Here is a 13797-nt window from a genome sequence, read left to right as displayed (position 1 = left end):
GAGCATTTGCTTCATGAGGTGTTAGCTGAAAGTAGCACAGTTACGTTATCCTGTGTAATTTAGGGTTTTTTCTGTTTTAAAAGGGTTCTTGTGATCTCACTGACTCCCTCTTCATTGTCCATCTCTTAAAATCCTCACCTTCCTAAGTGGCTGCTGTCATAAGCCTGGACAAATGATTAGGATTTCTAAAAACAGGAAATTAATTTCTTGGAAATGTTATAGTAATAGGGAAAGCAGTGGAAGCAAGTGAAAGTACACCTTGAAATTTCTTATTAATATGAAAAGAGTCCTTCAATTTTTCAGGTTGCTTGTGTATGTGGTGGCTGGGGGAAAAGATGAACCCTTTCTCCTTCAGCCTTTTAGTTAATAACCTTGCTTCTCAATCAGGGCTCTTCTCTTGCTGGAATTGATAACACTAATCTTACACCACTGCAGAGGAAAAAAAACCTAATTGATGCATGAACTCTTCAATTTCTGCATAGTGCAAAAACTCTCCACCCCCTATATTAGCCTTTATGGTTTGCCAATACCAGTCCTATCCAGAAGGCAAGGCAATTTCTCAAGAGTCCATGTCAACATCAATAGCTAACATATTAAGATGCAAGCTATTGAAATGTGGACTGTAATCCACTAAGGAATCAAATTCCCATGGCTTGGTAACCAAAGCCCCTCCTCAAAATCTCAGCTGCTCAGAAAAACAAGAAATTCCTATCCCCATTGGAGCTAAGTTTTGCAGTTTATAGAGTTTAAAGAATCTGGCTAGTGTAGTTTTTAGACGCTGTCCCCATTTTAAATGCAGTTTTTCGGTGATGCCATGGAATGACGATGCAGAGCTTTATATGGCTCCATTTTGCCTCATGCTGGCTACCTTTCACCAGGGGCCATTAAGAATGCCTGTACATTAAAAAAATGTTCTTCGAACCTTTCAATCCAACTTTTTTTTTTTTTTAGGGGAGGGATGAGGAAAAAAACAAAAAGTTCAGCTGATGTCACTGACTGGTTTTGTGATCTGATTTTTTAAAAATGTGGACTTCTCTAAAATGCACCCTGAATTTCCAAAGTTGTGCTTTATTGTTTATTTTTGGGAAAATTTACTTTGTCCTAACAAACCTATTAATCTTTACTCCCCTAACTAAAGCCTTTATGGGAACAAAACAAAACAAAAAAAACCCCACAGCCATTTCACATGAAACAAATTTTAACTCCAGGGTTCAATTCTTCCCTGTTTTGATGCTCCTTGTAACAGGCATCGATACACATAACAGTGACATACATACGACGGAAGGAAGAATGGAACCTTGTTTTTAAAATGTGACTAATAATCAGACAAAAGGCTATAAAGAAATTATAGAATAGAGAACACATTACAGAAAGTCCTGCTTTTTTCATTAAACTTTTTATGACAACTACACTAAGTCACCAAAAATGACTTCCCCCCCAAGAAATTTGTGCATTTTCACAGGGGCTTCACTTTGTGCTGTAAGATTACTGCATTTTTCAAAACACATATGCAAAAAAGCAAACTTGCTTTTCCTGACTAGTGAACCCCACCCACTTCCACAAAAAGATCAAAGTCTTCTGGGAACAAGACACTATGTTGAACAATAAATCAAACACACTGAGGTATAAAAAGGAGAACAGGAAAAAGTTCTCTGCTGCAGCAGCATTTAAAAAAAACAAAAACAAAACAAAAAAAACCCAAAAACCCTCCCCCCCAAAACCACAGTACGATCAAGAACACAAATCTTCTACAAATATCTAATGCTACTGATTTCGCCCCCCCATTTAAAAAAATTATAGAGCGCCTTTTTGGCTTCGTCTACAGAATTCATCACGCAACCACCTAATGTGCACAGCAACACATGTTTGTGCATGATGCCCCATGTGGGGAAGAGGTAAAACTTACTGCTGGGGGGGGGGGGGGGGGAGGGGAGAGGGGGGGAACACAAAGATAATGAGGTAGATAGAATTTATAACTTTACAGGATCACTCCCTGCAGAAAAGATAAGTACATTCATCTGTAAAAAATTAAAGATGAGGTAGGTTTGAATTAACGTTGTATTTTTTCGTTCTCTTAAAAAGAATTTCCCTGAGACAGTTTCTTCCTAATTCAGATAACACAGATTAGAAGACGAGAATTCGATTGTTTCCGAAGTCAACCACAACAATCATGCCATCAGGGGTGACAGCTATACCTGAAGGTCGGTCCATCTGACCAAAGCCACTTCCCTGAGTGCCAAATTTGCATAAAAAACTACCATTTGACTCAAATATCTGCACTCGGTGGTTCCTAGAATCGGCCACAATGATGCGCCCCTCTTGATCCACAGCCACGCCTTGTGGGCGCAGGAACTGGCCGTTGCTGGTGCCTTCTGACCCAAGGAAGCGTGCTGACTGGCAATCTGGATGGATGACCAGGAGGCGATGGTTGTTGAAATCTGTCACTACCAGATGGCCTTCATGATTGAAAGTCACACCCCTTGGAGAATCAAAGTGCTTCCAGAGTGCCCCTTCGAAGCCATATTTATTCAGAAACACACCATCAGGTCCAAACAGTTGAATCCGATGGTTCCTCGTGTCAGAGACCAGGATTTTGCCCTCGGCGTTGACTGCCACATCCCATGGGTAATTGAATTGCCCATTCTTGGTTCCCTTTTCCCCGAATTTCAGAATGAACTGCCCATCAAATGTAAAGATCTGGATGCGATGATTATCCTTGTCAGCCACGACAATCCTACGCGAGATATCACAGGCAACACCAGCAGGGCGATCGAACTGACCAGGCCTGGAACCCAAGGTGCCAAATTTGTGGTGAAAGGTGCCACAGGGCTTAAACACCTGAATGCGGTTATTACTGCGATCAGCAACCATGATGTACCCTTCTTTGTCTACGCAAACTCCCCAGGGGCGACACAGCTTGCCATCGTTGTCTCCCTCGCTGCCAAATGAAAGCCCTGGTAGTCCAATGCCAATGTAACTGCGCCCAGATTTTACCATGACCTTGAACGGACTGTTCTCTATGTGCTGGTTGCACATCATGACAGAGACTAGATGCTCTCCCTCCAGCTGTGGTCTGTAACTGACCAGGTAGGTTCCATTCTGCTGATCATTGACATCTGCACCAAATAGGTTTCCATCAGGGCCCATCACCACTGCAGAGATCATATCGCCCCCCGAAAGGCGTGGTTCACCATCATGGTCATAGCCTATCACTGTGAAGGAGGCTGCTTTGCCCTGTAGTGCACGTTTGAGACCTTCCCCAGTGGCTTTGGTCAGAGGAGCAAAAGCCCCACTGCTGACAAACCCCATTGATTTAATGGCCATATACAGAGCCTGGTCAGGAGGAGTGAACATGACTCTGTCATCCTCCTGCGGCTGTAGAAGGCCTCTCACATTCTTCAGTTCCTGCACTTGAGCCAGCATGCGATCCCGAGCCAGGAGAATATCCATGCTACGACCCTCCTCTAGGACCTGCTGAACTGCACTAATAGTGTTGTCCAGTTTATTTAGATTCTGACGCAACTTTTCAACTTGCAGGTAAAGGGACTTGGCTTTGACTTGACGAATCTTTTCCACCTTAAAAACAAACAAAACAAACCCATTACATTTATATTAAAAGACAGCTAGCAGTTCAGAAATATTTTTCTAGTGTTGCTTTCCTAATTCCTATACAAAATTGTAGTGTAGTTGCCACAGGGATGTTAGGAGATTATGAATGGAAGGGGAAGTGGTCTACAGGACAAACTCTCTATGAAGATGTGGTCCATGTGAGGAAAATAATTAGGGGAAATGTGGATGCTTATTGCAAAATGAACCTGTTGAGAATCACTGGTCCCTCCTCTGACAAATATAACCTTACTTAAAAGCAACACGCACTTCTGCCATGAAGTTTTGCTGCATTAGTTTGCTATTTAAAAGAAAGGTCATTATTATTAACTAAAAATAGTCTCCTTGCTTTGCAATTGTCCCATCTTCCAGTCACAGGGAACACTAAGTGACTGGCATAATAGGATTTATAGGCAGAGTGACAATTTTTTTTCAATTATATATATATACACAGATACACACACACACACTTCAGTACTTTAGAAATCCATTCAAGATGTTAATGGCAAAAACACAGGCCTTGGAAAGTTAATGAAATGTGTAATCGCTTCATTGCTGCAGAGTGTACCTCCAGCATCAGTTATGCAGCCAAGCAAACATTCAGAAACTTCAGCTAGTGTATCCATCTGGTCAATGCGCATCATGTTTGAAGACTGCAGTTATATGTTTGCTTGACTGTTTAACAGATGAAGGAAGAAGTTCTGCAATGGAAGTGTGGACATGTGTTATTAAACTTACAAGGCAGGCAGTTTCTGCCAAGTGTGTTTTCAACATGGACATTTTAAAAAGATTCTCATCCCTTCCTTAGAACAGCTCCCTAAGGCCTAATATTCAAAAGTGACTAGAAAGTCACTAATCACTTCTGAAAAGTTAGGCCTAAAATGCTACTTACATTTTTTTTCTGGATGTACCGAGTTAAAAGAAAAACTTTGACAAAGCTGTCAGCAGTTGGTCATTTCCTCTTTTACAAATACATTTCAAAAAAGCAAACTATTTTAAAATTAATTCTGAAAATAAAGCTGGTGTCTGTGTCTGTGAACATGTGGAATCACACCTGTACAAAGGAGTGCTGGGAAGTGGTAAAAAATATTCTCTGCCATTTTTTTTTGTTTAGTTTTTTAAAATGAGGAAAATAAAAAGCTTAGTTTATGTCACAATAGCAACATTCAAAATTTAGAGGTGTAGCCTATCGAAGTGATGTTTGTTTTTCTGAAATAGAAATGTGCTAAAAATATAAGTGAAGAACATGTTGTTGGGCCTAAGTTTGGGGCTTGACAACAGTGAGGACTAATGCTGGGTGAAATAAGTGAGACAGCTTAGAAGCAAGTTGGAGATAAGTTAGGAAATAACCCCAGGTCATGTTGTAAACATATTTTGGTCCTTACCTGTTTTTACAAGTGTTTTAGATAAAATGCTAATATTTTGGAAAATGTTACATTGATAGTTATTGATATGTTTTTATTCAGATGCTAATTAAGGTATTTAATGTTAAATAGCCAATGAGAAAACAGAAAATATTTAATTATGGTAAAAAAAGGTGGATTTAATGCTAATTAAAGTGTTATTATAATTGATTATAAAAAGAATACTACACTGATTTTAGATAGGCACAACCATCCAGCAGAGAAAGGTTTATACCCATTCTTCTCATTCAGGGACTGATCACCTCGGGATGGATCGTTTCACCTTAGAACGGGAGTATAAATGCAGTGAATGGTTACATAGTGAAGCCTGTTTATTTCATATAAAATAGTTAGTTGAGCAAAGTCTTTAATTTTATCACTTGTGTCATTTACAGTCCTTCACTAAATTGTCTGGAGGCTTGAACTGAGAAGGAACACAGGCAGGAGGCGCATATTTTAAAGCAGGTTTCCGCATAATCCAGTACCTGCATTGGGGGGGGGGGGGGGGGGGGGCAAGGGAAAGGGGGGGAGAGAGAGAGAGAGAGAGAGAGAGAGAGAGAGAGAGAGAGAGAGAGAGAAATGACTCCCGCTGAGCAAAACTCCCCCTCAAAACCCCAATTCTACTCCTAAAACTATAAAACGACCATAAAAACAATAAACCACTCTAAAACTAGCTGTGTACAAGTGCATTACACACAAGAGAGGATACTAATAGTTCCAACCCAGACCATGCAGCAGCGAGAAGGAACTGGAAATGCGGTCGGTCCGCCCCGCCCCGCCCCTTATCACCTTGGACGAAACCATGAGGCAAGACAAGGGCTCAGCATGGACCAATGGACACTACTAATTTCAAAATCTCCAGGTGCAGATGCATGGTGCGCATGCGTGACTCCTCAGTGGACTATAATAGGGACCATCACTCGAAGTAGTAGTCAGAATTCCTCTGTTTAATAACTGAACAAGTCCTGTTCCCAGAGCTGTGCAGTGCTGCTGCAGAGCCATGCAGAAGTCCGACAGAAACCAAATTTCAAAATTTCACTGTGAACCAGAAATCCTGTGTTTTGGCCAGCTCTGTTTGCGGATCCAGCAATAATCAGGGCTACTGTATTTCCTATTCATTCCTATGTGACAGTACATTTTTGTTCTTAAAAGTACACATTTCGAATCTAACGGATATATATTTATTATGAGCCAGATTCTACCATCCTCATTCATGTTGAAATTACCTTAATCCTCAACTCGATTTTAAAATGGGACTACCTGTGTTGTAAATACCACTCAAAATACAACTCAACACAAGGGTATCATAACATTGCCCTATTCTAATTTAAAGACAGGTCAGATTTCCATCTTAAAGTTTAATTGTTAGTAACTAGAACAGATAAATATACCTATATAAAAAGCTTTTTACCTTCCACAGCAGCTCACACTCCCGTTCTTCCAGGGCCTTCTTATGTCGAGATGTCATAGCTTTGACTTCAGACTGCACCACCTTTGCTTTCATCTCAACCTGCTCTGCCACAGCTTGGGCCTGTTCAATACTCAGCTGGAGAATAAACAGAACACACACATTGCTTAGTCAAACCAATTTAAGTTGCATTAGGTGATGGCTCTTACATTTAACCCAATGCCTCCAGCACTAGAACAGAAACAGGTCAATGTGCTCTCATAATACTGCTGTAGGACAAAGTTCAAGGCAGTTGTTTTCATGTAGTTTTCCTGAGTGCATGTCAGTTTCACATATTAGATGTTGGAATTTATACAAAATTCACTACATAGGACCAAATTCTTCCCCAACATAGCCTGTGCAAACCCCACTGATACCAGTGGAGTTGCACAGGATTCAAGTTAATGTACAATTTGGTCCAGTATGCACATGTTGATTAAGTTCGATATCAAACCTACATTCTTTAGACATGTATGTTGAGAATCCAAAATGACCTTCTTATCCCCAAGTATTTTAGACTAACATTTGCTTCAGGATACAAGTCTAGTCTTCTAGTAAGACTTCTGTTTTCCACTAATGCAGAGATCCCCGAAGTGTGGAACATGCCCTCACAGGGTGGCCTAAAGGAATGTCCGGGGGGGAGGGGGCCCAGGCCAGCCCCCCTCAGGGGTAGGGAGGGAGTGTCACCCAGCCCTTTCCCGCCCCCAGCTCTGCTCCGGTCCTGCTCCCAGCTGTCCCTGGCTCCCAGCCACACTCCCAGCCTCGGCTCCATTCCTGGCCCAGAGCAGAGGCTGGGAGCGGTGCTGCACCTTGCTGCAGGCCAGACTGCTGGCCCCAACCGCAGCCCAGCTCTGGCTCCGCTCCCACCCCCAACCTCGGCGCCTGGCCATGGCCCCAGAGCCACCCCCAGCCTCAGCCCCCTTCCCATTGTCCACATTTCCCCCCCCCCCCCACCGAGCCGCAGCCTTGCTCCCGGCCCTGGGCAGGGTGGGGGCATAGACAGGGGTAAAGGGGGACGTGACCCTCAGACGTTTGGGGACCACTGTACTAATGGATGCCATTTCTATGCAATTCAATTATATGTAGACAGCAATACTTTTTATATATGACTTGGAGAAAGGAGTGGTGGCACATGAAAATAAAAGTAAGTCTATTGACACTTTAAAACTGGGGAGACATGAGCAAGTCTTAGGGTATGTCTACACTACGAAATTAGGTCGAATTTATAGAAGCCGGTTTTATAGATATCGGTTTTATACAGTCGATTGTGTGTGTCCCCACATAAAATGCTCTAAGTGCATGAAGCCGGCGGACCGCATCCACAGTACCGAGGCTAGCGTCGACTTCCGGAGCGTTGCACTGTGGGTAGCTATCCCACAGTTCCCGCAGTCTCCGCCGCCCATTGGAATTCTGGGTTGAGATCCTAATGCCTGATGATGCAAAACAGTGTCGCGGGGGGTTCTGGGTACATGCCGTCAGGCCCCTCCCCCTCCGTCAGAGCAACGGCAGACAATCGATTCGCGCCTTTTTACCTGGGTTACCTGTGCAGACAACATACCACGGCAAGCATGGAGCCCGCTCAGCTCAGCTCACCGTCACCATATGTCATTTGGGTGCCGGCAGACGTGGTACTGCATTGCTACACAGCAGCAGCTAATTGCCTTTTGGCAGTAGACGGTGCAGTATGACTGGTAGCCTTCATTGGCTATCTGGGTGCTGGCAGACGTGGGGCTGCATTGCTACACAGCAGCAGCCCCTTGCCTTTTGGCAGTAGATGGTGTATTAAGATTGATATCCGTCATTGTCGTATTCCAGTTCAATCAGAGGCACCTGGGCAGACATGCTTTGTCTCCTGGAGACTCAGTCCTGCCGGCAGTCCTATTGAACCGTCTTGACGATGATGGCTAGCAATCGTAATACAGTATCTTCTGCCAAGCACCCAGAAGATGCCGAGGGCTATCAGTCATGCTGCACCGTCTGCTGCCAGCTTAAGATGTAAAAAATAGATGTATTAATTTGCTTCCCCCTCCCCCCGTGAAATCAACGGCCTGCTAAACCCAGGGTTTTGAGTTCAATCTTTGGGGGGGCCATTCTGTGTGACAGTTCTTTGTGTTTCTCCCTGATGCACAGCCACCTTTGTTGATTTTAATTCCCTGTACCTGTACGCCATGTCGTCAGTCGCCCCTCCCTCCCTCCGTCAGTTTCGCGCCTTTTTTCAGACCAGACGCCATAGCTCTGGGATCATGGAGCCCGCTCAGATCACCGTGGCAATTATGAGCACTATGAACACCATGCGCATTGTCCTGGAGTATATGCAGAGCCAGGACATGCCAAAGCAAAACCAGGACCAGCCGATGAGGCAATTGCAGTGCAGCGACGAGAGTGATGAGGAAATTGACATGGACACAGCCCTCACATAAGGTACGGGCCCCAGCAATGTGCAAATCATGGTGTTACTGGGGCAGGTTCATGCCGTGGAACGCCAATTCTGGGCCCGGGAAACAAGCACAGGCCAGACTGGTGGGACCGCATCGTGTTGCAGGTCTGGGACGATTCCCAGTGGCTGCGAAACTTTCGCATGCATAAGGACACTTCCATGGAACTTTGTGATTTGCTTTCCCCTGCCCTGAAGTGCCAGAATACCAGGATGAGAGCAGCCCTCACAGTTGAGAAGCGAGTGGCGATAGCCCTGTGAAAGCTTGCAACGCCAGACAGCTACTGGTCAGTCGGGAATCAATTTGGAGTGGGCAAATCTACTGTGGGGGCTGCTGTGATCCAAGTTGCCAGGGCAATCAAAGACCTGCTGATATCAAGGGTAGTGACTCTGGGAAACGTGCAGGCCATAGTGGATGGCTTTGCTGCAATGGGATTCCCAAACTGTGGTGGGGCAATAGACGGAACCCATATCCCCATCTTGGCACCGGAGCACCAAGCCACCGAGTACATAAACCGCAAGGGGTACTTTTTCAATGCTGCTGCAAGCCCTGGTGGATCACAAGGGACGTTTCACCAACATCAACGTGGGATGGCCGGGAAAGGTACATGATGCTTGCGTCTTCAGGCACTCTGGTCTGTTTCGAAAGCTGGAGGAAGGGACTTTCTTCCCGGACCAGAAAATAACCGTTGGGGATGTTGAAATGCTTATCGTGATCCTTGGGGACCCAGTCTACCCCTTAATGCCATGGCTCATGAAGCCGTACACAGGCAGCCTGGACAGTAGTCAGGACCTGTTCAACACAGGCTGAGCAAGTGCCGAATGGTGGTGGAATGTGCATTTCGATGTTTAAAAGCGCGCTGGCGCAGCTTACTGACTCGCTCAGACCTCAGCGAAAAGAATATCCCCATTGTTATTGCTGCTTGCTGTGCGCTCCACAATATCTGTGAGAGTAAGGGTGAGACATTTATGGCGGGGTGGAAGGTTGAGGCAAATTGCCTAGCCGCTGATTATGCGCAGCCAGACACCAGGGCGGTTAAAAGAGTACAGCAGGGCGCGGTGCGCATCAGAGAAGCTTTGAAAACCAGTTTTGTGACTGGCCAGGCTACGGTGTGAAACTTCTGTTTGTTTCTCCTTGATGAACCCTCCGCCCCCCCCCGCCCCGGTTCACTCTCCTTCCCTGTAAACCAACCACCCCACCCTCCCCTCCCCCCTTCGAGCACCGCTTGCAGAGGCAATAAAGTCATTATTACTTCACATTCATGCATTCTTTATTAATTCATCACACAACTAGGGGGATAATTGCCAAGGTAGCCCGAGAGGCGTGGGGGAGGAGGGAAGGAAAAGGACACACTGCAGTTTAAAACTTTAAAACTTTAACACTTATTGAAGGCTAGCCTTACGATGCTCGGGCAATCATCTGGGGTGGAGTGACTGGGTGGCCGGAGGCCCCCGCACTGTGTTCTTGGGCGTCTGGGTGAGGAGGCAATGGGACTTGGAGGAGGGCTCTTGGTTACACAGGGGCTGTAGCGGCGGTCTCTGCTCCTGCTGCCTTTCCTGCAGCTCAACCACACGCTGGAGCATATCAGTTTGATGCTCCAGCAGCCGGAGCATCAACTCTTGCCTTCTGTCTGCAAGCTGATGCCACCTATCATCTTCAGCCCGCCACTTGCTCTGTTCATCCCGCGATTCAGCCCGCCACCTCTCCTCTCGCTCATATTGTGCTTTTCTGTAGTCTGACATTGACTGCCTCCACGCATTCTGCTGTGCTCTTTCAGCGTGGGAGGACATCTGGAGCTCCGTGAACATATCATCCCGAGTCCGCCATTTTCTCCTTCTAATCTTTGCTAGTCTCTGTGAAGGAGAAACATTTGCAGCTGGTGGAGGAGAAGGGAGAGGTGGTTAAAAAAGACACATTTTAGAGAACAATGGGTACACTCTTTCACGTTAAATTTTGCTGTTCACATTACACAGCACATGTGCTTTCGTTACAAGGTCGCATTTTTCCTCTTATATTGAGGGCCTGCCGGTTTGGTGTGAGAGATCACTCATGCGGTGCCAGGCAACAGAATTTGGCTTGCAGGCAGCCATGGTAAGCCACAGTCTTTTGGCTTTTTTAACCCTCACATGTGGGAATGGTTTCAAACAGTAGCGCCCTCATTTCCCATACCAAGGACCCGTTGGGTTGGCCATTTAAAATGGGTTTTCAATGTAAAAGGAGGGGCTGAGGTTTCCGGGATAACATGCAGCACAAACCCAACTACCCCCCCCCCCCCCCCACCCCCAAATCCCGGGGGGACCCCCCCCCCCCCCCCCCACCACCACCACCACCACGTGGCTAACAGCGGGGAGTATTTCTGTTCAGCCGAGCAGGAACGGGCACCTCTGAATGCCCCCTTAATAAAATCACCCCATTTCAACCAAGTGACCGTGAATGAGATCACTTTCCTGAGGATAACAAAGAGAGATAAGGAATGGATGTTGTCTGCATGCCAGCAAACACCGGGACCATATGCTGCCATGCTTTGTTATGCAATGATTCCAGACTACGTGCTACTGGCCTGGCGTGGTAAAGTGTCCTACCATGGCGGACGGGATAAGGTAGCCCTCCCCAGAAACCTTTCGCAAAGGCTTTGGGAGTACATGAAGGAGAGCTTTCTGGAGATGTCCCTGGAGTATTTCCGCTCCATCCCCATACACGTTAACAGACTTTTCCAGTAGCTGTACTGGCCGCGATTGCCAGGGCAAATTAATCATTAATCATTAAACACGCTTGCTTTTAAACCATGTGTGATATTTACAAAGGTACACTCACCAGAGGTCCCTTGTGTGCCCTCAGGGTCTGGGAGCACACCTTGGGTGAGTTCGGGGGTTACGGGTTCCAGGTCCAGGGTGATAAACATATCCTGGCTGTTGGGGAAACTGGTTTCTCCGCTTCCTTGCTGTGAGCTATCTTCATTGTCTTCATCATTATCATCTTCCGCGTACCCCGAACCCGCTTCCCTGTTGCGTGTTTCTCCATTGACGGAGTCAAAGCACACGGTTGGGGTAGTGGTGGCTGCACCCCCCTAGAATGGCATGCAGCTCCGCGTAGAAGCGGCATGTTTGCGTCTCTGCCCCAGACCTTCCGTTTGCCTCTCTGGCTTTGTGGTAGGCTTGCCTTAGTTCCTTAATTTTCACGCGGCACTGCTGTGCGTCCCTGTTATGGCCTCTGTCCTTCATTGCCTTTGAGACCTTTTCTAATATTTTGCCATTTCGTTTACTGCTACGGAGTTCAGCTAGCACTGATTCATCTCCCGATATGGCGAGCAGATCCTGTACCTCCCGTTCTGTCCATGCTGGAGCTCTTTTGCGATCCTGGGACTCCATCATGGTTACCTGTGCTGATGAGCTCTGCGTGGTCACCTGTGCTCTCCATGCTGGGCAAACAGGAAATGAAATTCAAAAGTTCACGGGGCTTTTCCTGTCTACCTGGTCAGTGCATCTGAGTTGAGAGTGCTGTCCAGAGCGGTCACAATGAAGCACTGTGGGATAGCTCCCGGAGGCCAATAACGTCGAATTCCGTCCACACTACCCCAAATCCGACCCGCAAAGGCCGATTTTAGCGCTAATCCCCTCGTCGGAGGTGGAGTAAAGAAACCGGTTTAAAGGGCCCTTTAAGTCGAAAGAAAGGGCTTCGTCGTGTGGACGTGTCCAGGCTTAATTCGATTTAACGCGGCTAAAGTCGACCTAAACTCGTAGTGTAGACCAGGGCTTAGATAAAGACTGAAACTTCAAGTCCTCTAGACACAAGTGTAGTCAACTTTCCTGTTCTATATTTAATAAAGTGAAACTATCAGCATTTATACAGTGCAGTCAGAGAAGTATTGTGCAAACATTAAAAAGGAGAGTCAACTTAGAAGGCACACTTGGAGCCCACAGGAGATAGAAATAAATTCAGACAAGTGACACCTAAAAATTACTGTAACTGAAAATTTAGAAAAAATGTGTTTTATCTATGCATTTGACAGCACTTTGTCTCCCCAGTATAGCAGGTCAGTCATTTCTTCATGTTTGTCGTTCACACACCAAGAGGGGAGAGCTATTTTGTATCTTTAAACATATAAAAATAAAAATTGGCAGGGCAACTTGAGGGCGTCTGTAGTACCAGAAAAACAAAACAAAATCCCCAAACAAGTTAATTTGACTATATTAAATTAAAAATTAAGCCTCACACAATTAACTCACAGAGACATCACCCGACCCCACCCCAAGGAAGTTAAGTACCAATTTTACAGATAAATAGTGAATCACAGTAGCTAAAAGATATGCTTGAAGTCAGACTGAGAGGCTGCATCTACAATAGGAAAGTCAGGAGCCATAAGGCTGTGCCATCTAAAGTAACATAGGCAATGCCAGTGGCAAAGCCTGAAGTAGACCCAGAAGTTCATGAATTACAAGTTTGCATTTTTAAAATCAAGGCTCCTTAAAACAGAACTACTATAGTTGTGGTGGTAGGACTGGGACGTTCTTAAACTTGGGACTTCTATTATTTGGCTGGAGATAGTTTTCTGCAAGGCTGGATTACTAGGCAGCAACATCTCTGCATTGTGATAGCCGGAGGTTTGCAATGGAGAAAAATATCTAAATGAAAGCTTAGCATTTGCAAAATACTGCAAAATGAAGCAAAATATTATGATCAGATCCTCCTATGCTCACAATTTGTTCCTGTTGCAGATAGGGGAGTTTTTTCTTTGGGTCAGAATAAAAATATTGTACAATCTCTCATACAGAGAAAAATCCTGGCATATGTCAGAAAGCATCAGCCACTACTGAACTACACGGGGAAACATGCATTGTTCTGTCAAAGAGCTAGGGCTAGCTTAGGCCTGGTCTACACTAGGACTTTAATTCGGATTTAGCTGCCT

At 45.5% G+C, this 13797-nt stretch overlaps 1 protein-coding gene across 1 annotated transcript in view; it reads right to left on the bottom strand.

Moving 5' to 3' along the window:
* Positions 1-2124: 2124 nt before the first annotated feature.
* Positions 2125-13797, bottom strand: part of TRIM71 (tripartite motif containing 71) — an 82322-nt gene continuing 70649 nt past the window's right edge. Inside the window, exons 3-4 of the mRNA XM_024209806.2 lie at positions 6421-6555; positions 2125-3576 (exon numbers count right to left, since the gene is read on the bottom strand). Of these exons, the coding sequence (XP_024065574.2) occupies positions 2125-3576; positions 6421-6555 (1587 nt within the window). The remainder of the gene's footprint in view (positions 3577-6420; positions 6556-13797) is intronic.

Source organism: Terrapene carolina, unplaced genomic scaffold, assembly GCF_002925995.2.
Source record: "Terrapene carolina triunguis isolate 2854851 unplaced genomic scaffold, T_m_triunguis-2.0 Scaffold84, whole genome shotgun sequence".
Classification (NCBI taxonomy): domain Eukaryota; kingdom Metazoa; phylum Chordata; order Testudines; family Emydidae; genus Terrapene; species Terrapene triunguis.
The sequence above is the reverse complement of the archived record's forward strand: the minus strand, read 5'-3'. Positions and strand labels throughout refer to the sequence as shown.